Source organism: Dicentrarchus labrax, unplaced genomic scaffold (genome assembly GCF_905237075.1).
Source record: "Dicentrarchus labrax unplaced genomic scaffold, dlabrax2021, whole genome shotgun sequence".
Classification (NCBI taxonomy): domain Eukaryota; kingdom Metazoa; phylum Chordata; class Actinopteri; family Moronidae; genus Dicentrarchus; species Dicentrarchus labrax.
This window is the reverse complement of record NW_026136723.1, coordinates 4,523,936-4,549,174: the sequence shown is the minus strand read 5'-3', so window position 1 is coordinate 4,549,174 and position 25,239 is coordinate 4,523,936. Positions and strand designations below refer to the sequence as shown.

General features: G+C 39.1%; 1 gene segment (V, D, J or C); it reads left to right on the top strand.

The window, feature by feature from the left end:
* Positions 1-2,050: 2,050 nt before the first annotated feature.
* The window catches only part of LOC127358075 (Ig kappa chain V-III region MOPC 63-like), a 60,477-nt gene continuing 37,288 nt past the window's right edge, over positions 2,051-25,239 (top strand). Inside the window, 2 exon segments of the V gene segment in view lie at positions 2,051-2,181; positions 2,397-2,693. Coding sequence covers positions 2,130-2,181; positions 2,397-2,693 — 349 coding nt within the window.

The following is a 25,239-nucleotide window of genomic DNA, read 5'->3' as shown; positions in this document are numbered from 1 at the left end:
TCAGTTCAGTTTCTGTTCAGTCTGACTGAGGGAGGTTTTTGTACGATGCTTTTTCACTGTGTGAACACAGCTTGACTATTAACAGAGTGATGACTCTGACAATAGTAAACTCCTGTATCTTCAGCCTGGACTCCACTGATGGTCAGAGTGAAGTCAATTCCATTCCCTGCTCCACTTCCACTGAATCTGGAGGAGATTCCAGATTCTCTGCTTGATGTCAGGTAGATCAGAAGTTTAGGAGCTTCTCCAGTTTTCTGATGGTACCAGGCCAGGTAGTATTGTGAACCAGAGTACTGAGTAACTTGTCTACTGGCTTTACATTCAATAGAAACAGTTTGTCCCGGTTGGACCGATTTGGCTGCTGGCTGAGTCACAACAACATTCTGTCCAACAGACCCTGAGGAGAGAGAAGAAACAATGGACATGAGATGGTGAGGTGAAACTCAGCTACACTCCAAATGATTTTCACAGCACAGAAAACTGATTTTCCTCACCCTGAGTGAAGCAGAGGAGAGTCCAGATGAGGACGGAGATCAAAGTCATGTTTTTGATGAGGAGGATTTCTGTGTCTTCTGTTGTCATGAAGGACAGCTGTCAGTCATCCAGTGTTCAACTCTCAGGACTATAAACTCTCCCAGAGCACTGGAGCATGGTGCTGCTGATGCAAAGTGGCTCTCTATGGAAATGCTCTGACTGACTGCAACAGGGACTTGGATTACTCTGATGATGCTGTTTCTCAATGGATCAATCACTTTATCAGAGTATTGATTAACAATGTATCAGTGATCATTTTAATGTGGAATGGGCTTGATGACTGCACAATGATTTTCTTTCAGAACGTCTTCTGTCTGCTTTAATTTAATGCTAGAGAGATCAATGTTACTTTCAGACATATGGAACAATAAATATGTAAAAATGTGATTCATTCTGAACAATTGTGGCACTGTTTGATAAATAGAACATGAAATAGTTCATTCTTTTAAAAACAGGAACTGTTGATGTTGACTTTGTTGTGTTCAAAGTCAGAGAGCCGTGTCTCTCTACAGTGAGAGGTTTTTGTACGACGACTCAATCAGTTTGTATCACTGTGGTACACGTTCGGTGGAGGAACCAGAGTGGAGATTGGAAGTAAGTTCAAATTTAGATTTTTTTGAAATAAAAAAATGTTCTGTTCTGCAGGTACTTTTTTGTCTAGCCATTGAAATATCAAATGTTTATTTCTATTTTTCTCCAGTAGCTTTGTATAAAGAAAGTAAACTGTGAGTTTTAAAATCCAAATTAAATTATGAATGTAATTACTACAATTCCTCGGTGAAGAGCAGAAGTCATTTATTTCAGTTTTGAGATTAAAGTGAAAAGTTGAGTACTTGCATTTTAAACTTTGTCAGACAAAGTCAGAGAGCCGTGTCTCTCTACAGTGAGAGGTTTTTGTACGACGACTCAATCAGTTTGTATCACTGTGGTTGACTTTTGGTGGAGGAACCAGACTGGAGATTGGAAGTAAGTTTCTGCTCAAATATTAAATATCATATCATCAGTTAAAGTTTTAATTTCTGTGTCTGAACATTTGTAGTAGATATACATTTCCACTGGGCTGATCTAAATCACTTTAAAGACTCAATTTTATTGTTGGTTTAACCTTAAAGTTGAACTCAAGGCAGCTTTACTGAACTGTTCTTTAAATGTTCCAGTTAATTAGTGAAATGTGAACAGCTTGAACTGCAGGAAAGATTAAAGAACAACACTCGTACTGTACAAAGGTTTTTAAAATTCAGTCATTTATTCTGCATTTTTAACTGCAGTTAAAATAACATTTAATAGTGTGAATGATAAATGTTAGGAATGATTCCAAATGTCTGACCTTCTAAAATGGCACAAATTGTGTTTTAACCTCAGTTAGAAATAACGCTGACACTTTTCTGAAGCTTTTTGTGTTTTTTTAGTCCGTCTGTTTAACAATTCAACTGTGGTTGTCAATTAGGTTTAGCTGATAATTGATATTCAAAGTCTATTTTTATGTTTTTTTGAAATAGTCTAAAATAAAATCCCACCAAAGACATGTTTTAAGAGGCCAGTGTTGATCAGTGGCTGTCCAGGCCTTTCAGAGCCACTGACACGCCGGCAGCACAATGAGGATGTCACTGACTCTACTGCTGGCCACCCTGGGGCTCCTTGTTCAGGGTGAGACTCTCTTCTGAAAACTTTGCTTCAGGATGCAACCAGGTTCACCACAATGATGTTCTGCTATGATGGAGAAACACTGAAACAAGCAGCATTTACCTTCTTCCATCTATTCTCCATGTTAAAGAAATGATACTATTCTGTTTGGATGTTGATCATCTTTCTCCAAGCTGGATTTGTCTCAATAACCCTTCTCCTCTGTTTCATGTTTTCAGGTTCATCAGGACAAATCACCCTGACTCAGTCTCCTGGATCTCAGTCTGTTGTTCCAGGACAAACTGTCTCTATCAGATGTAAAACCAGTTCAAGTGTTAGTGGCTGGCTCCACTGGTACTTTCAGAAACCTGGAGAAGCTCCTAATCTCCTGATTTATTCAGCTACAACTCGTCAGTCTGGAGTTTCAAGTCGTTTCAGTGGAAGTGGATCTGGTTCTGACTACACTCTGACCATCAGTGGAGTTCAGGCTGAAGATTCAGGAGTTTACTACTGTCAGCAGGGTGCCAGCTTCCCGTTCACACAGTGATACAACGTCGTACAAAAACCTCCCTCAGCTGGAGAGGAACTGATCTGACTCAACAGCTGCACTGACACTAAAACAACAGAGGTTTCTCTACAATGAAAACTCATGATTGTATAAGACAGTATGATTTTAATTGTGAAAATATTTATCATACAATTCAGTACATCATTTTATTATCACTGAAACAATGTTTTATCACACATCTACAGTTTACTATAACAGTTTTAGAGCAAAGCTTCATTCAGAAAATAAATAGTTTAAGAAGGAATTATGACACAAAAACACAACATTTTTTGGTGTGAAAGAAATTTTTCATCTCATAATTTCTGAAGGTTAATTCTTTTTTCACTGAAAATTTTGTGGTAGTATAGAATAATTTGATTTGTATAGTGACAAATTATAACACAATTTATCTCAGGTCAGACTTTATTTAGAGCAGTTTAGAGTCTAGGTTGTACTCAACGAAACAGTCAAATTAACACTAAAAATGCAGATTAATTAAACTGAAGGATGACTAAAATGATCTTTAATTTGAACAAGTCTTTTAAATAGTAATGTGCCTCTTTAACCCAAGACATTTTGTATTATTGATGAAGCAGACATACACTCATTGCACCTGAAATTCATACGTAAGAATAAATATGTTCACTTCTTGTTCACACTGTCATAGAGGTGATAATTATATGTTCTTGCATTGAGGTCAGTGATGTTGTTGCACTGGATTACATTATATTCAGGTGTTTCTAATATTTTGACCTCCTCATGTATTTAAACAGGGAGGACCAATTATTACACACAGAGCAACTTTAAAACTTAAAACTTTAACTCATTTGTCTGTACAGTTGAGCTGTTCAGTAAAAGCTGTATGTAAATATTCCCAGGGTTGAACTTACTGATCAAAGTCATTTAAATCTCTCTATGTTGATGATATGCTTTTTTATATACTTTTGTGGTTTTAGAGATTTAAGAATAATATATATTCTTTGCATTGACACATTTTTCTTCTGGATGTAATCCAGTCACTGACACCATGAAGAGAAAATCATTAAGACACTTTGATAATAATAAAGATGAAAACAACTGATTTGATGAACACGTCTTTATTATCTGGAAACAGTGAAATAATATTGAAACACTGCAACAAGCTAGTAAATATTCTGACTGAAACATGTCAAATGAAAGAGAGAGATAGTTACAGAGTGCACAGTGAGAGCAGTAGCAGAGTAAAACCAGTAGCAGAGTCCCAGTGAGTCAGGTCAGGACTGGGAACACTGGTCTCTCCTCAGTGTCTCTGAGAGCGGAGTCTGGGAGCCCTGGGTGGCCTCACAGGTCACAGAGCCCACCTTCCTCCACTGGTCTGCAGAGAGCCTCAGGGTGCTGCTCCAGCTGTAGTGGCCGTCCTTCAGCACCCCGGGGCTCCTGCTCTGCTCCCAGCTGCTGCTGCTGCTGCTGCTGCCGTCCACCTTCCAGGACAGACTCCAGTCTGAGGGGGAAGCCCTTGTTGGCCAGGCACATGAGCGTGGCCTTCCCCTGCTGCAGCTCCTCACTGGAGGGGGCAGCACCGTCAGGGTGGGACGGACATCACCTAGGAGACACCAATCAGATTAGAGGACAGGGACCACACAGCTGTCAATCAACCAGCAGCCACTTGGACACCTTTACTGTGTGAGAGTTGATTTTCTCCTTTAAGGAGTTTCTGTCAGATGGTTTTTCTGCTCCAGCAGTCACTCACTCACACATTGTTTCACTTCCCTTTAAGAAACCTCTCATGCACATCAGCACAGACACAGTCCTCATATGACCTGAAATATATCAAACTACACTGCAAATAACAGAAGCACATTATAAATATCAACATTTAACCCTGTAAGACCCAAATATAGAAAAACCTTTAAAAAAAATTATTTTACCTTTCAGATGTTGTTATAGTAGGCCTTTGATGCAGAAATTAAAGAGTTTTAAAAAAAATAATGTTTATGTAAGTTTATAGAGAAATGTTGTAATATTGCAACATTGGGCTTAGGTGGGAGCAGAATTTCTGTATTTGTACTCATGTTGTCTGAACAACAATTCAGAACAACTACGGGTTAATTTGCAGGGTTGATTGCTTACTTAGCCCCATAAAGGTATATAACATGAATAATAATCACACATTAGTCATATTTTTATGAAGTCATTAATTAAAAAAACTATTAAACAGGATAAAAATCCATCTTTTTCTGGCAACTTCTTCATTACTTTTTTTCTTTTCATGACTGACTTTCATTGTTAGTGAAAGTCCCAAAAACAGTTCTTGTCCTCTGAAAAGCAAAGGCGAACATCACACTTGCTGCATTGGTGTTGGTGTATCCTTTATTGCAGTGTCTGCAGCGTCCCTCCCTGTCTTCACTGGGAAATGTGCAACTAGGTCCTTGCGTACATCCAATGTAAGGTGTGCACATCTCTTGGATGGTCTCTTCTGAGCATTCAGAGGGCTTTCTGATGTCACTGTCTGTGATGCTGGGCTCCCTTTGCCTGAAGATGGTCGTCCTCTCTTTGGAGTTCGAAGTGTTGTGTTTACCAGGATGAGAGGGGATGCTAGCTGTGCCTGAAACTGTCTCCCTGTTCATTGTCTCTTTGCTAGACATCTTGAGAGCTTTGCCGTCCCGCTTGTAGAGGAGCCATGCATTGACCACAGCGAGGATGATGGTGTGCCAGAAGATGTACATGTACCAGTACCAGCGACGGGATTTGATGGGGAACTTATATTTGGCTGTAAATGAGTCCAACAAATCCATACCTCCCATGTACTTGTTGTAGGCACCAACAATGTAAGGCCTCTCAACTTCAATGTAGGTTCTGGTGGCTTTGTCCCAGCGTTGAATCTTCTGCACAGGTTCAGTTCAAGCAAAGGATGTGTGACGGCCCTGTTGCCATACCATTTGACAGCACAGATGTTGTGATTCCCCTCCACTCTGACGTCATAGCTTCATCTCCCCTTTTTCTTCAAGCTCTTCTCGTCTTCAAGGTTACAGTAGGGTAGGCGCACCTGCCTGGCTGTTCCCACGTAATGAATTCCCCGATCAAGGAGTTTCACTAATAATGGAACACAGGTGAAGTACTTGTCTGCATACATTTTCTAGTTCTGACCTTCTGGATGTGTGGAAGCAAGCTTCATCACAACATCAACTGACAATCCAAGCTCAGATTTGGCTCGTATTCCGTTGACATTGCCTTGGTAGACGTCACACATCATGCCAGAGATTCCAGTTCTCACCCACACTTTGAATCCCCATGGGTTTGGCTTGCCTTGCATATATTGCTTGATGCTGCTGAATTTCCCCTTGATAGGATACTTTCATACTGCCTTGACAGCTTGTTATGCTCTCTACTTATCATGCTAAAAGAAATTTGCATCCCAATCACCAGCCATTTAGTCAAACAATACTGCCTTGACATAACAATACTGCGTTTTGTGCTCTCTAATTATCATACTAAAAGGAAAACATGCATACCCCCACTTATATCCACACCCCACATTCAGGAACATTTTCACCTTTCCCAGAACTGAATTGTCTGTTGATATCCTCTTTGTGGACAAAGTCATGGCATTTTAGGTCAGTCTGGTCAAATTAACTACATTTTTTAGAGATAAAACTTTTAAATCAGTCAAATTTGACCAGAACACAACACAAGGTTAGAATGTATACTGTCCATGTATAAAGAAAATACTTTGTTAGAGGCAGTGGTGTAGTGGAGGGAATGCAACCTGTTTGGGCCCACTGCAACAAGCCTGCTATTTTGACTACCACACTCACCCAGTGTTGTAGAATTGCAACAAATATATAACAAGCTCTAAATGAAATTTGATGAATCTATTCCACAATAACTACATATGTACATGCTCTGGACATTGTAATAACAACCAAAAAAAATGTAAAAGAAATTTTACTTACTAGAATCTGATGAATTTAGTCCAATGAAACAAAGAGATGTTGTTCGAAAGAAACCTTGAGAAGTTGAGTGAGTTCATGGCCATAAGGCGGGACTTATAAACAAATGTACCATCCAATAGCATTGTGAGACTGAACAATAGGACCCAATGACTATGTAAATGTGGTAAAACATAAGATAAAATATAACAGATTGTTTTTTAGAATGGCTAAAGGTAACGTTGTAATTTTACAACAAGGGGTGTTACAGGGTTAAAGGCTGGGAGCAGAGAGGAAGGACACATATGCAAACACACAGAGTCAGTGAACTGTAGCTGTCCTCAACATATCATGCTGTTTCCTCCTCACTGCTGGGAGTACTGACTGTTTAAATCATCCTCATGCTGATTCACAGAAACTCACAATGCTGTATAATAATTTCATACTAATCTAAAACTAAATTAAACAGTTTATTTTTATTTACTTAAATACAGAAAGAGAAAGACATGGTGCTCATACAGGTAACTGAAATTGAAAACTAAGCAACTAACTTCATTTTACAGAAAGTTACTTTCAACATTTTTACTCATCACCAGTGTTGTAATGTAACGAAGTACAAATACTTCGTTACTGTACTTAAGTAGAAATTTCACATATGTGTACTTTTACTTCTATTATTTATATTTCTGACAACTTTCACTTTTACTCCACTACATTTCTTAAATAAAATGTGTACTTTTACTCCGATACATTTCTCCTGACCATCTTCGTTACTCGTTACTACAAATTAAAATCAGAAGAAATTTGAGTTGGTGACGTAATGCCTGTTTGTTGTCATGTCAACCGCCAAGCGCGAAGAAGAAGAAGTCCCGCTTGTCCGGGCATGTCACATTATTGATGCCATCATGGAAGCACCTGCTGCAGGCTCTGCTGCTAACGTTACCACTCCGGTAGCAGATGAGGAGCATCTCGACTACAGTGGCGAACTTGGTGAACTCCGTGGTGGTGACGAAGATAACGAAGATAACGTTACACACCCGTGGCCGTATTTGCAAGAAATAGTTTCTTACGTTGGAGTGAAAGATTCTTCCTATCGGATTAAGTGCCTGTTATGTCTACCGAGAGTCACTGAAATATTGGCATTCAAAAACTCCCCGTCCAACCTGAAGAAGCACATCGAGGTAGATTAAATTAATTTTTATTCAATGAAGCCATAATTTCAACGTTATTTAACACGTATTAGTTATCATAAGCCTGTTCAGATATCTGGCCAACGTGATAGCCTGGCTAACGTGTGCTAGTTAACTTTCGGATTAGCCAATGTGCAGATATTTAACAACACCAATGATTTTTCCTCCGAGTTAATTCAACACAAAACTCTTGAAGACATGTCCATAATATTGAAATGGTTAATAACGGTTTCTGGTATAGCCTAATATTTCCTTAGGTAAATTAGCGTTACACCGGTGGAGGAATTTTTTATTTTTTTTTAGACCACTGTAGGCTCATTAATGTGAGGTTACAGAGGAGCGTTCAGGATTACTCACGTCTTCAAAAACACCATGCATTTTATTAAACTTGAGATTTGCTTTGAATTAATTACCTCAGAACTCAATTGTTATCGGCTATTGTCAGGCTAATGTTATATATTGTGAATGTAGACTTGCATATTGATCAAAGTCAAAGTGCTTTTATTGCCACACAACGAGTTGGTGAAATTTTTTTGTAGGTAAGCTAGTAACAAACAGGAGACAAACGACCAGTTAACACAAATACAGTACAGGCTACACAACACTAACAACAGCAATGAATTTAAGTCCGAGTTAACTTAATAGTGTTAGTGACTAGGTGGTAGGGTTGGGCTTCCATGAGTGTTTATAATTCTTGCAAATAGGTAAAGATAATATCAAATAATGGTCATTTGACTGTTATTGTTGAGTAACTTTTAAACCCTGTAGCTTAAGTTGTTTTGCTTATAAAATGTCTTTCTCTCACTGTTTCAGAGAAAGCATGTAGGCCACCTCAAAAAATATGAAGAGCTGACATCAAGAAAGAGAAAAAGGGCTCCTGAGACTCCTCCCAACACCTCTACCATTAGGCAGACCACACTGGTGAACACCAGGACTGTGTCTCAGAGGTCCATTGACAAAGCTATCCTGAAGTATGTGGTCCAAGGGCTCCAGCCATTCCATGTTGTTGAACAACAACCATTTTGAGATTCTGTGAAGGAACTGCAGCCTAATGCAAAAATTATATCACGGCTGACCCTGTGCTCCATGATTGATGATGCCTGAGGCCATGAGGGGAGTCGACCATATCGCCACCACTACTGACTGCTGGTCTGCCAGAAGGCGGAGCTTCATTGGCGTTACTGGCCATTGGATTGACCCCAACAGTCTCAAAAGATGCTCAGCAGCCCTAGCCTGTAAACAACTGAGAGGTTCGCACACATTTGATGTGTTGGCAAGCGCCCTGAATGACATCCACTCCGAGTTTGAAATTCGGGGGAAGATTGTGCGAACAACAACCGACAACGGCTCCAACTTCATAAAAGCTTTCCAAGATTTTGGTGAAGATGAGAACAACAATGCAGTCGGAAGTGATGGTGATCCTGGTAATGCATCTCAACCAGGAGAGGATGAAGAGGATCAAGAGGGGGATGAAGAAGTGGAGTTTGTTGACGTGTCAGCGCTCCTGAATGAAGATGAGGGTTTAGAGTTCCAGCTCCCACAGCACCAGCGCTGTGCTTGTCACCTACTCAACCTAATAGCTAAAGTTGATGCCATGAAAGCAACATCCAATGAGGCGTACAAGAAAGTGTACCGTTCAACATTTGGCAAGTGTAATGCACTTTGGAACAAATGTGGAAGATCCACCCTTGCAGCAGAAACTGTTGAAGATGCTTGCTCCCTCCAGCTGCTGCGCCCAAATGCTACAAGGTGGAACTCCTTGTTCCTGGCAGTGGAAAGACTGGGAGGCAGTGGAGAGGGGGCCATCAGAGGCATCTGCACCAACTTAAAGGTTCAAATGTAAGTAAGAATTATGTGTGTTTTAATTCATCATAATTGAACATGAAGTCTTACTATTTATTTTTCCAATCCTTTTTTGGACAATGAGAAGTTTAACATTGTGTCCCAACTTCCACTTATCATTGATCCATTTTACTTAATTATTCATCCAGCAATTTTGTTGAATCCAATGAAATGGTTTTAGTGTTATTATAAACAATGGTGTTGTGTCTTTGTTTTCATCAATTCAATTCAATTCAATTCAATTTTATTTGTATAGCGCCAATTCATAACAGAAGTTATCTCAGGACACTTTTCAAATAGAGCAGGTCTAGACCGAACTCTTTAACATTAATTACAGAGACCCAACAGTACCACCATGAGCAAGCACTTGGCGACAAGGGCAAGGAAAAACTGCCTGTTAAAAGGCAGAAACCTAGGACAGATCCTCCGGCTCTAGGTGGGTGGTCGTCTGTCTCGACCAGTTGGGGTGAGAGAGAGAGAGAGAGAGAGAGAGACAGACAGACAGACAGACAGACAGGTGCACAGCAACAACAGTATTGGCAATGGCAGTCAAGCAGGACCATGGCAGGAGGCTCCACCAGGATCCATGAGAACCTGCGAGACGAGAAAGCACAAGAACTCCGGGGAAGAAGTGGAGTTAGTAACATGCATTAAAGGGACATGAATGAGTGCAGAAAGAGAGAGGAAGAGAGTAGCTCAGTGCACCATGGGAAATCCCCCGATAGTCTAGGCCTATAGCAGCATAACTAAGGGATGGTTCAGGACTCACCTGATCCAGCCCTAACTATAAGCTTTATCAAAGAGGAATGTCTTAAGCCTACTCTTGAATGTGGAGAGGGTGTCTGCCTCCCGAACCACAACTGGAAGCTGGTTCCACAGGAGAGGAGCTTGGTAACTGAAGGCTCTGGCTCCTGTTCTACTTTTAAAGACTATAGGAACCACAAGTAGCCCAGCATTCAGAGAACGTAGTGTTCTTGTGGGGTAATAGGGTACTATGAGCTCTTTAAGATATGAAGGGGCCTGACCATGAAGAGCTTTATAGGTGAGGAGGAGGATTTTAAATTCAATTCTACATTTTATAGGGAGCCAATGCAGAGTAGCTAGTACAGGAGAGATGTGATCTCTTTTTCTAGTTCCTGTCAGTACTCGTGCTGCAGCGTTCTGAATTAATTGGAGCGTTTTAATGGACTTATTGGGGCAACCTGATAATAAAGAGTTGCAGTAATCCAGCCTTGAAGTAACAAATGCATGGATTAGTTTTTCTGCATCTGTCTGTGATAGTATGTGTCTAATTTTTCTAATATTACGTAAATGAAAGAAGGCAGTCCTAGAGGTCTGCTTTATGTGGGAGTTAAATGACAAATCCTGATCAAAGATAACTCCAAGATTCCTGACAGTGGTGCTAGAGGCCAAGTTAATGCCATCTAGAGTGACTATATCTTTAGACAATGAGTCTCTAAGGTTTTTGGGGCCAAGAACAAGAATTTCGGTTTTTTCTGAGTTTAACATCAGAAAATTGCAGGTCATCCAGGATTTTATGTCCTTAAGACATGTTTGTAATTTAGATAATTGATTAATTTCATTGGGTTTGATTGATAGATATAACTGCGTATCATCTGCATAACAGTGAAAGTTAATGGAGTGATTCCTAATAATGTTGCCTAAAGGGAGCATATATAAAGTAAATAGTATTGGTCCAAGTATAGAACCTTGTGGAACTCCATGACTAACTTTAGTATTTATGGAGGATTCATCGTTAACATGTACAAACTGAGAACGATCTGATAAATATGACTTAAACCAGGTTAGTGCGGTTCCTTTAATGCCAATTTGATGCTCAAGTCTCTGTAAAAGAATATCATGGTCAATGGTGTCAAATGCAGCACTAAGATCTAATAATACAAGTACAGAGACAAGTCCATTGTCAGAAGCAGTCAGAAGGTCATTATTAACTTTAACCAGAGCTGTCTCTGTGCTATGATGAACTCTAAATCCTGACTGAAAATCCTCAAATAAACTATTGTTATGTAGAAAGTCACACAACTCTTTGGCGACTACTTTCTCCAGAATCTTAGAGAGGAACGGGAGGTTAGAAATCGGTCTATAGTTGGCTAAAACCCCTGGGTCAAGAGTGGACTTTTTAAGAAGGGGTTTAATTACAGCTACTTTAAAGGACTGTGGTACATATCCTGATAATAAAGAAAGATTAATCATATCCAGTAAAGAAGTGCCAATTAAGGGAACAACTTCTTTAAGCAGCCTAGTTGGGATCGGGTCTAATAGACAGGTTGATGGCTTCGATGAAGAAATGATTGAAGTTAACTGATGAAGATCGATAGCAGAAAAACAGTCTAAATATACATCTAAGTTTACATTGGCAGAAGTCCCTGAACTTGGAGAGCCACTGATAACTGTTGATGGCAGTTGGTGATTAATTTTTTCTCTAATAGTAATAATTTTGTTATAGAAGAAGCTCATGAAGTCATTGCTACTTAAGTTTATGGGGATATGTGGCTCAATAGAGCTGTGACTCTCTGTCAGCCTGGCTACAGTGCTGAAGAGGAACCTAGGGTTATTCTTATTTTCTTCTATTAGTGCTGAGTAATAGGCTCCTCTGGCATTACGGAGGGCCTTTCTATAAGTTTTAAGATTATCTTGCCAAATTGAGTGATATTCTGATAATTTGGAAGAGCGCCATTTCCTTTCAGATTTCCTAGCTATTTGTTTTAACTGGCGGGTTTGGTGGTTGTACCAAGGTGCTAGTCTCCTATGTTTTAATAATTTCCTTTTTATAGGAGCGATAGAGTCTAATGTTGATCGTAGTGAGCCTGCAGCACTATCAACAAGATTATCAATTTGGGAGGGATTAAAGTCATTATAGGACTCTGTTAAATTCAGACATGGCATTGAATTAAACACTGAAGGAATCTCCTCCTTAAATTTAGCTACAGCACTGTCAGATAGACATCTGCTGTAGGAAGTTTTGCCTAATGGCTTATAATCTAATAATAGAAATTCAAAAGTTATTAAATAATGGCCAGATAGGAAAGGATTATGTGGGAAGACTATTAAATGTTCAATATCAATGCCATATGATAAAACAAGGTCAAGAGTGTGATTAAAACAATGAGTTGGTTTATTTACACTCTGACAGAAGCCAATTGAGTCTATTAATGATATAAATGCGTTACTAAGGCTGTCATTGTTAACATCCACATGAATATTAAAATCACCTACAATAATTACTTTATCTGATTTAAGGACTAAGCTTGATAGAAACTCTGAAAATTCAGATATAAAATCAGAGTACGGTCCAGGAGCACGGTACACTATAACAAATAGAACTGGCTGCAGTGTTTTCCAGTTTGGGTGAGAAAGACTAAGAACAAGGCTTTCAAATGAATTATAATTTAGTTTAGGTTTAGGGTCCATTAAAACGCTCGAATCATATTTGGCTGCCACTCCACCTCCTCGGCCAGTGCCTCGAGGAATGTGAGTATTAATATGACTGGGGGGGGTGGATTCATTTAGGCTAACATACTCCTCGTGGGACAACCAGGTCTCAGTAAGACAAAGTAAATCAATATCATAATCTGATATTAATTCATTCACTAAAACAGCTTTAGAGGACAGTGACCTGATATTTAACAGTCCACATTTCATTCTCTTATTTTGTGATACTGAGGAGTTGGTTTTAATTTTTATTAGGTTTTTATGTTGAATTCCTCTTGTTTTTATTTCTTTAAATAATTTAGGTGGTCGGGGGACAGACACAGTCTCTATGGGGTTTTGGGTGGGTGACTGTTCTAAAGAAAGCACAGAGAAGTGTGTAAGACAGCAGCTCTGCTTCCTGGTCCCAACTCTGGACTGTCAGGTTTTAGAGATAAACTTCGCCATATTTCTAGATAAGAGAGCCGCTACATCCAAAGTGGGATGGATGCCGTCTCTCCTAATCAGACCAGGTTTTCCCCAAAAAGGCTTCCAGTTATCAATGAAGCCCACATCGTTTTCTGGACACCACCTCGACAGCCAGCGGTGGAATGACGACATGCGGCTATACATGTCATCACTGGTCACATTGGGCAGGGGTCCAGAGAAAACTACGGAGTCCGACATTGTCTTAGCATAATTACACACCGACTCCACATTAATCTTAGTGACCTCCGATTGGCGTAAACGGGTGTCGTTACCGCCGACGTGGATAACAATCTTACTGTATTTACGTTTACCTTTAGCCAGCAGTTTTAAATATGATTCAATGTCGCCCGCTCTGGCCCCAGGGATACATTTAACTATGGCCGCTGGCTTCACTAACTTCATGTTTCTGACTATGGAGCTGCCAATAACCAGAGTTGGTTCCTCAGCGGGTGTATCGCTGAGTGGGGAAAATGTATTAGAAACGTGAATCGGTTTGTGGTGAACTGTGGGCTTCTGCGTTTTAGTCTTCCTTCGCTCAGTCACCCAGCCTCCCTGTCTTCCCGGCTGCTCGGGAACTACCGGGGGATCTACCGGGGGATCTACCGGGGGAACTACCGGGGGAACTACCGGAGGAACTACCGGGGGAACTACTGGGGGGGAATAACTGAACATCTGACACACTGAGCAGGACAGAGGAGAGGGAGAGGGAGAAGCCATAGCTAACTGCTAATGCTAATGAAACTAGAGTGTATATTTTATTCTTGAATTTATTTTATATTGTCTTAACTCTTTAATGATTAATTTCAATTATATTCAAATGTCCTTTTCAAAATGTGTTACTTTGGCACTTTGTGTCAGTGCTTGTTGCTGAAATGTGCTATACAAATAAACTTGCCTTGCAGGTGGGAATCAAGAACCGTTTTGGCCACATGTCAGGCGACCCTGAGTTAATCGCAGCTGCAATTCTACTTCCAAAATTCCATACAACGTGGACAAAGGATGAATCCACAATCAAAACAGGTAAGACATCATGGGGATAGTGAAAAAATAAGTGTATATTTTTAATCTTTCCGCACAACAAATTTATCCGTGGTTACTAATAAATAAATCTTGAATTATGGATGCATGGATAGTACATAAAATTAAAATAACAAACCTTAAATTAAAACATAAATTTGGGATCATAACATGTTAGAGAGTTGCATTAGATCTAAAATTTAGATTTTCATTGTCACTATTTCAGGAATTGACTACATCAGACATCACATCGAAGAACCCTCCCTTCAGCTAGCAGATGCCAACAGGTCCAGTTCGTCTGATGACGATGACTTTTTCTCTGCCCTGCTGTCGTCTCAAGCGCAAGATGGTGCCAAACAACTGGATGGATACTTGGCCTGTTCAGCCGATCACATGGACTTGCTGAAATCCTTCCCAGCGGTGTGCAAGCTTTCCGTGAAGCTGAACACTCCTCTACCTGCCTCAGCGGCCTGTGAAAGGCTCTTTAGCATCGCAGGACTTGTCTTCAGTCCAAGAAGAGCGAGACTGAATTCTCGCAACTTTGAAAACCAACTTCTTCTGAAGATGAACAGACACCTTTTCAGTTTCAGTTAATAACTTCATGCCAGTTGAAAGACGTGGAGGTTGAGAGAGAGAGCTAGTCACCATTGATGATGGCAGAAGTTTAATTTTTAAAGTTGAAAAAGTTCAAGCCTCTTTCTCCTGTGCCTGGATATTATGCTTTCACTGTAAGGAAGCCACAATAAATTTATAAATAAATATAATATAAAATATATAAATAAAATTCTAACCGCTCACTTTTTTTAAAAATACTTTTACTTTTACTTTTAATACTTAAGTACATTTTATATTAGACAATTACTTTTGATACTTAAGTACACTAAATGTCAGGTACTTTAAGACTTTTACTAAAGTAATATTTTAAAAGGCAACTTTAACTTCTACCAAAGTCATTTTCTGGTAAGATACTTGTACTTTTACTCAAGTATCGCTTTCAAGTACTTTATACAAGACTGCTCATCACTGACAACACTGGACCAAACATTATTAAGGACATAAAAAGTAAAATAGATCAAATGTGTTATAAGAAATTTTAAAATCTGAGTCTGCTTCTGGGTCCATACCTGTGCACAGCTATAAAGTTTATTCCTGCCGGATCCTCGAGGGTTAGCAACCTCAAATATAAATGATTATGGACATTAAAGATGTTTTACCATCTCTCTAATCTTTCAGAAATCAGGAGTGGTTGGTGTGTCAGATTATTTTGGAGATATTGCACTTGAACTGAGGTCTGACTGAGCGATACCTTCACTGTATCTTTAATACTGGCAATTGTTTCCAGTTGCATCAATACCCAGGTGGATTGGGGTCGGCTCAGTGCAATCGAATCTTTGTGTTTGATCAGTTAGAAATACGAGATTCTCATGGAGATCCTTAATACCACTTTTAGGCGCTTTGAACTTTATGTTTTAGACCAAAGATGTTCTTCAACTGTGCACCTCCTGGAACTCTCCAATCAGCTTTATGAATGTCAGCAGCAAAAATGTGAGCCTGCGTTTGGTAGATATTAAACATAGGCCAGACTGTTCATAAGACCATTCTCTTGTACTTCATTACTTACATTCTTCGTTTGTCCACCATCAGACAAACTGTCTGAGGTTTGTGGATCAGTTTTGAAGAATGTCTGTTTAAATTTCACAGGTTGAAGTTAATGAGCTAACTTTTTGGTACTGACAGATGGAAGTACTAGAACTGTGGCTAGATCTTATTTTTATGTTTCATCAATCAATCACTTTATCAGAGTATTGATTAACAATGTATCAGTGATCATTTTAATGTGGAATGGGCTTGATGACTGCACAATGATTTTCTTTCAGAACGTCTTCTGTCTGCTTTAATTTAATGCTAGAGAGATCAATGTTACTTTCAGACACATGGAACAATAAATATGTAAAAATGTGATTCATTCTGAACAATTGTGGCACTGTTTGATAAATAGAACATGAAATAGTTCATTCTTTTAAAAACAGGAACTGTTGATGTTGACTTTGTTGTGTTCAAAGTCAGAGAGCCGTGTCTCTCTACAGTGAGAGGTTTTTGTACGACGACTCAATCAGTTTGTATCACTGTGGTACACGTTCGGTGGAGGAACCAGACTGGAGTTTGGAAGTAAGTTCAAGTTTTGATGTATTTTATAAATTCATGAGCAACATTTTCTTTTCTGCAGGTACATTTTTGTCCAGCCATTGAAATATCAAATGTTTGATTCTATTTTTCTCCGGGAGTTTTGTATAACGAAAGTAAACTGTGGTTTTTAAAATCCAAATTAAATCATGAATGTACTTACTACAATTCCTCTGTGAAGAGCAGAAGTCATGTATTTCAGTTTTTAGATTAAAGTGAAAAGTTGAGTACTTGCAGTTTAAACTTTGTCAGACAAAGTCAGAGAGCCGTGTCTCTCTACAGTGAGAGGTTTTTGTACGACGACTCAATCAGTTTGTATCACTGTGGTGGACTTTTGGTGGAGGAACCAGACTGGAGATTGGAAGTAAGTTTCTGCTCAAATATTAAATATGGTATCATCAGTTAAAGTTTTAATTTCAGTGTCTGAACATTTGTAGTAGATATAAATTTCCACTGGGCTGATCTAAATCACTTTAAAGACTCAATTTTATTGTTGGTTTAACCTTAAAGTTGAACTCAAAGCAGCTTTACTGAACTGTTCTTTAAATGTTCCAGTTAATTAGTGAAATGTGAACAGCTTGAACTGCAGGAAAGATTAAAGAACAACACTCGTACTGTACAAAGGTTTTTAAAATTCAGTCTTTTATTCTGCATTTTTAACTGCAGTTAAAATAACATTTAATAGTGTGAATGATAAATGTTAGGAATGATTCCAAATCTCTGATCTTCTAAAATGGCACAAATTGTGTTTAACCACATTTAGGAATAACGCTGACACTTTTTCAGTCCGTCTGTTTAACAGTTCAACTGTGGTTGTCAATTAGTTTTAGCTGATAATTGATATTCAGAGTATATTTTTATGGGGTTTATTCAAATAGTCTAAAATAAAATCCAACCAAAGACATGTTTTTAATTTTGATATTTATAATGTGCTTCTGTTATTTGCAGTGTAGTTTGATATATTTCAGGTCATATGAGGACTGTGTCTGTGCTGATGTGCATGAGAGGTTTCTTAAAGGGAAGTGAGACAATGTGTGTGTGAGTGAGTGACTGCTGGAGCAGAAAAACCATCTGACAGAAACTCCTTAAAGGAGAAAATCAACTCTCACACAGTAAAGGTGTCCAAGTGTCTGGTGGTTGATTGACAGCTGTGTGGTCCCTGTCCTCTAATCTGATCCGTGTCTCCTAGGTGCTGTCCGTCCCACCCTGACGGTGCTGCCCCCCTCCAATGAGGAGCTGCAAAAGGGGATGGCCACGCTCATGTGCCTGGCCAACAAGGGCTTCCCCTCAGACTGGAGTCTGTCCTGGAAGGTGGACGGCAGCAGCAGCAGCAGCAGCAGCTGGGAGCAGAGCAGGAGCCCCGGGGTGCTGAAGGACGGCCACTACAGCTGGAGCAGCACCCTGAGGCTCTCTGCAGACCAGTGGAGGAAGGTGGGCTCTGTGACCTGTGAGGCCACCCAGGGCTCCCAGACTCCGCTCTCAGAGACACTGAGGAGAGACCAGTGTTCCCAGTCCTGACCTGACTCACTGGGACTCTGCTACTGGTTTTACTCTGCTACTGCTCTCACTGTGCACTCTGTAACTATCTCTCTCTTTCATTTGACATGTTTCAGTCAGAATATTTACCAGCTTGCTGCAATCTTTCAATATTATTTCACTGTTTCCAGATAATAAAGACGTGTTCATCAAATCAGTTGTTTTCATCTTCATTATTATCAAATGATTTTCTCTTAACAGTGTCAGTGACTGGATTACATCCAGAGAAAAAGTGAAACTGAGTTGATGCAAAGATTGCGCATCATTCTTAAAATCAGACCACAAAAGTATATAACGTTTTCTAAATCTGAATTGAATAGGGGTACATCATCAGCATACCGAGATTCAAAATAAGTTGATGCAAACAATATGCATTATCCTTTAAATAAAACTACAACAGAATTATCATCTTAAATTGATAACAGCATATCATCAGCATAGATAGAGTTTGATGTGTAAGTTTATCGCTGTGAACATTACAACATATTGATTTTGCTGAAGAGCTCAACTACATAGACAAATTAGTTAAAGTTAAAAAGAGAAGAAATTAAAGTTTTACTGAATTACATACAGTATAAATAATTTGGACACATTTATTTGTTAGAATACATGTTGGCTCTTTCAAAATAACGACATTAGCACAGTAATCGAATCATAACTCCCTATTTACATACATGAGTGAATCAGAATATTAGAAATACTTTTAAATACAACTAAAAAGGCGCTATATAAGTACAGTCCATTTACCATTCATACTTATCACCTCTATGACAGCATCAACAAGAACTGAACATTATAGACATCTTTAAAGTTGGGTTATTTAATTTAATTAATTTTAATTTTTACTTGTATTTGGGAAGAACATCTTTCTTGGATTGCATTATAATACCTAAGTGACTACTGAGTATGTCTCTGCTGCATCATTAAAAAAATAAAAAAGTTAAAGAGGGCAATTACTGTTTCAAATATTTGTTTAACTTAAAAGTAACTTTATTTAACCTTCAGTTTTAGTCCTCTGCATATTTAGTGTGTGTGTGTACGTTTTTCTTTCTTTTCTATAATTTCAATAGGAATACATGCTAACTCTATACTGCTCTATCTGAAAAGTGTCCTGAGTTAATTTCTATTATGATTTGGGGCTAAACAAATTAAACAAAATTGAAAAAAATATTCTATAATAACACAATATTCTCACTGAAAGAAGATTTAGCCATAACAATTTAATGAGATGAAATATTTCCTCCAGACCAAATGATTTAGTGGTTTTGTGTTAGAATTCCCTCTTCAACCATTTTGTTTCTGATTGAAGCTTTGCTCTAAAACTGTTTTTAAGTAAACTGTAACAATGTGATCTATCAAACACTGTTTCAGTGTAAATAAAGTAAGGTAGTAATATAAATAGAAAATTAAAGCGGCAAGCAGCATTGGGTGGGACCTCGCAGTCGTGTCGTCCCACGCCCATTCCTCATCGTCAGAAGCTGAGGGAGACCGCTCTACACTGTCACGCGTTTCAGACACCGTGCAAAAGACTTATGCGTTCATAGCAAGACTCTTAACTGTGAACCATGGAAATTCAGTGCCACGCCACAGACACACCGTTTGATGCACAGTTAATATTTGATTAACTTTTGATCACCAATGTGTCTAGATTGCAGTGATCGAATTTGAAGTCAATCCGATCAAATCTGTAGGAGGAGTTAGTTAAAATTGAAGCAATGAAATGCCGGAAATGGCATCACAGTTTGACATTCGATTCAACGTGGCCAACTTTGACGGCACGCCACAGACACGCCCTTCAATGTACAGTCACAAATCGCACAACTTTTAATCAGCAACATTGATTGTACTGACCAATTCTGAAGCAGAACCGACAAATTCCCTGGGAGGAGATTGTTCAAATACAAGACCAGGGAATTCAAAATGGCCAACTTTGAGGGCACGCGACGAACATGCCCTTTAACGTAAAGTCACAAATCGCACAAATTTTAATCGTAATGGTGTTTACATCATACTGACCAAATCTGAAGTCAAGCCGATAAAATCTGTAGGAGGAGTTAGTTAAAATAGAAGCCCTGAAATGCCGGAAATGGCATCACAGACATACGATTCAAAATGGCCAGCTTTGATGGCACACCACAGACACACCCTTCAACGTACAGTCATCAGCAGCATGTTTTGACTGTACTGACCAATTTTGAAGCAGATCCGATAAGTCCCCTATGAGGAGTACTTTCAAAAACAACGCAAAAGAGACCACAGAATTCAAAATGGCCAACTTTGACATCACACCACAGAAACGCCCTTCAACGTACAGTCACAAATATCACAATAATTAATCAGCACTATTTTTTAACTGTACTGACCAATTTTGAACCAGATCCGATAAGTCACTTTTAACGGGTCTGTTCAAACATTATAGGGGGCGCTACAAATACAACAAACGTGATTTTTGGTATGTGAGCTACAGGCTCTAGTCTACACATGCCCTGTGAATTTCATGTGATTTTCAAGAGCGCCACCCAGTGGTTTGTTTTTTACACATTAGTTAGCGAGCCTCAGGGAGTCATGGGCAATCATTGTACCAAGTTTTGCTTTAATCACATATGCCGATGTGGAGATACAATCTTCTTCGTTTTAAAGAGCACCACCTTGTGGCGATGGCCTGAAGTTGTGCATGATGCCTAATGAAGACATGGGGAACTATGGACCTAAGGTTGGTGTCAATCTGACATACCAATGTGGAGAAATGGTCCACTTCTATTTTTGACAAAAAATCTACAGTAAGTGCTAATTTTTAACATGCTTATTTCTTGAAATATCAAAATACTTTAAATTACTTTTTTTGCCAGGACGTTTTCCAGATGCTACGTAAATAGTTTCATTCAAATCGGTTAAAAAACTTTGAGAAGGAACTCGGAACGTTGTTCATGGACGGCAGTAGCTCAGTGTCGCTGGAGGGTCGCCGGTTCAAGTCCCACAGACCACAATATATGGAGTGTGGACTGGTAGCTGGAGAGTGGCCAGTTACATCTCCTGTGCACTGCCGAGGTGCCCTTGAGTAAGGCACCTAACCCCAAAACCTGCTCATGAGGCGTTGGTATTATGCAGCCCCATCACTCCACCATCTCTCTCTCCTTTGCATGTCCACAAGTGTGTGAAGTGTGTATTTCAGCCTGTGTGTGCATGTATATAAAAAAAGAGTGAAAAGAACAATTTCCCCCTAGGGGATCAATAAAGTGTATCTTCTTCTTCTTCACGCTGTGGTGAAAAAAATATATAGGCAGAAATGGGCATGGCCTGTATAGGGAGATGCAGCACCATTCACTGAACGCGTGGATATAAGGTTTTGGAAGGTGCGACAAACGATGCGGGAGTTATTAGCCTAAAAAAATTGCTTAAAAGTGGCGCCGCCTAGTGGCCTTCCTAGTGGCCGACCTGAAAGCAACGCAAAGACAAAACAACTTTTCCAAATAAAATTGAAACATTGTAAATGTCCAGGGGATCAAAAATGCAGTGAAAGGATCTAATAATAATAATAAACATTCGAAAAACAATAGGGACCTTCCAGTTGATACTGGCTCGGTCCCTAATAAGCGTCTGCTGTTGTAGTGTCAGTGCAGCTGTTGAGTCAGATCAGTTCCTCTCCAGCTGAGGGAGGTTTTTGTACGACGTTGTATCACTGTGTGAACGGGAAGCTGTAACTCTGCTGACAGTAGTAAACTCCTGAATCTTCAGCCTGAACTCCACTGATGGTCAGAATGAACTCTGTCCAAGGTGAACTTCCACTTCCACTAAAACGATCAGAAACTCCAGACTGACGGTTTGAAGCTAAATAAATCAGGAGTTTAGGAGCTTCTCCAGGTTTCTGAAGGTACCAGTGGAGGTAGTTACTAGCATATGAACTGGCTGTACATCTGATAGAGACAGTCTGTCCTGGAACAACAGACTGAGATCCAGGAGACTGAGTCAGGGTGATTTGTCCTGATGAACCTGAAAACATGAAACAGAGGAGAAGGGTTATTGAGACAAATCCAGCTTGGAGAAAGATGATCAACATCCAAACAGAAGAGTATCATTTCTTTAACATGGAGAATAGATGGAAGAAGGTAAATGCTGCTTGTTTCACTGTTTCTCCATCATAGCAGAACATCATTGTGGTGAACCTGGTTGCATCCTGAAGCAAAGTTTTCAGAAGAGAGTCTCACCCTGAACAAGGAGCCCCAGGGTGGCCAGCAGTAGAGTCAGTGACATCATCATTGTGCTGCCGGCGTGTCAGTGGCTCTGAAAGGCCTGGACAGCCACTGATCAACACTGGCCTCTTAAAGGCTGGGAGCAGAGAGGAAGGACACATATGCAAACACACAGAGTCAGTGAACTGTAGCTGTCCTCAACATATCATGCTGTTTCCTCCTCACTGCTGGGAGTACTGACTGTTTAAATCATCCTCATGCTGATTCACAGAAACTCACAATGCTGTATAATAATTTCATACTAATCTGAAACTAAATTAAACAGTTTTTATTTACTTAAATACAGAAAGAGAAAGACATGGTGCTCATACAGGTAACTGAAATTGAAAACTAAGCATCTAACTTCATTTTACAGAAAGTTACTTTCAACATTTTTATTCATCACTGACAACACTGGACCAAACATTATTAAGGTTATAAAAAGTAAAATAGATCAAATGTGGATTATAAGAAACTATCAATTATATAACTTAAGAATTTAAGAGTTGTCATTAGAAGTGTAAATTACAGTATGCTGTACATCTACATCAACTCCAGAAATATGTTGCTCTCTCTGTCACAGTGTTAAACTGGTTCAGTCCCTAACTGTCAGGAAGAGATGATGTAGTCTCACTTGGTTAACAGTCATCTGCTACTATCAACTATAATCCCACAAGGCTTCATCCTAGGTCCTCTTTTGTTCAGACTTTACATGCTGCTATTGTTTGATACTGCAATCTATGGTCTATTTAAATCACTCTATATCTTTTCAAAATATGCAGAATCAGTTAACATGTATATCTCCAAGTGCTCCCAAAATCCAGACAGACATTCTTAGATATTAGATATCACATTTTCTGAATGGCGTCCAGATTGTGTGCGTCCACAGTGAAATATCTTACTGTAGTAAGATGGAAAGTAGAATTTCATACTGTACGCACAACATTTACTACTACTACAAATATCTGATCAAACATTTACACCACCATTCAATGTGCTCCCTCAACCACATATCACTCCTGTTGTCCAAAGCCTCCACTGTGTCATTGTCCCACAACAGATCCAATTTAAAGTCCTTCTCCTCACTCACAAAGCCCTCTATAACCAGGCCCCCTCCTACCTCACTGACCTGCTCCACTGCCGCACTCTGTCACAAAGCCTCCGCTCTTCTGATGCCAACCTCCTGTCTCCATCACCCAGGACCAAGCATCCAAACCAAGCCTACTCCATAGCTGCACCCCAACTCCATCCTCAAACACATCAGAGACTGTACCGATTCATCCACATTAAAATCACTAATCAAAACCAGTCTTCAGAATTGCTTCAATGTGTGATTGTATTTTTTTGCTGGTTGTTTGATGATCTTTTTAACCTATGTATTTTAACTTATGTGAAGTGTCTTGGAGTACATGGAAATATATATATGTACTTTTAAATAAAATGTAATATAATTATTATTATTGTTAGGAAGTTGTCATTATTGTAAGAACTTATAATCTCTGTGCTAAATATCAAAAACAGTTCTCTGACAACCTTAATGTACTACATATCCAAACATTGCTTCATATAATCTATTCTGTCCCAAAAACAATCAGCATTGTTTGGTTACAAACCTTTTAGATACTTGTAAAGATAGTTAAAGTAGTGCTTCAAAACCACCTTAGCTGTGTTAAAGTTCAAAAACCTTTGCAGACTACTTATGACAAAATACTGTCCTTCAGTTTGTTCAGGATCATAAAAACTGTCTGAGGTTTGTGGATCAGTGTCTGAAGAATGTCTGTTTAAAGTTCAGAGGTTGAAGTTAATGAAAGTCTCTTCTTTTGTGGACTACAGATGAAACTGCATTGATCTATGTCTGATCACATATTCTATGTTTTCAATATGTGAGTTTGTAATTTTCTTCCAGCTTTATGATCTTGATCTCTCTCTTGGGTCAGTTTTTCCAGATGGAGGTCAGGGTGATGTTTGCTGGAGAACAGGGGAACTAGGCTTCATGTTACAAAACCTAAATACAGTACATGTTGACAGACTGAACAAAATATAAGGGCAGTTAGATATATTGTGCTGTTAATATGTCTGGGTTGCTTCAGTGAACTGTATCAGTCTCTGCAGTAGCTTCCAGCTGCAGCAGTCAGTTCAGTTTCTGTTCAGTCTGACTGAGGGAGGTTTTTGTACGATGCTTTTTCACTAACATAAATATGATCTGTAGTTCTGCCCCTTGATCTATTCACACACTGTTTCTACTGAACAACCACAAAGACAAACAAAAGAGTTGACAGGGACAGAATTAAAATGTCAGTGATTTACTTCATTAATCCTGTTTTTGGATTCAGTTATTAAACACATTTGTTTGCTGGAGTACTAAACACACTGAATGACGTAAGTTATAGATATTTGTACGACACTAATAAACTACTAAATGCTTTTTTATTATTCATAATCTCAATAAACATATGTTTCATATCATTATTTATATAATATGATGTAGATTATTGACATTTTTCAGGATTTAATGGAGAGTTTCTCTCTAGAAATATTGTGTCTTTTAATGAAAGAGAAATGAATATTGCTTGTACACATTCTCACAAACAAAAGGTTGAATAAATATTCATAGTGTGTGAGTTGATTTTAATACTTTAACCAGTTATAACATAAACTGGGTAAACTGGGAATGTGTTTGGTGAGTTTGTTTGTGTCAAAGTCAGAGAGCG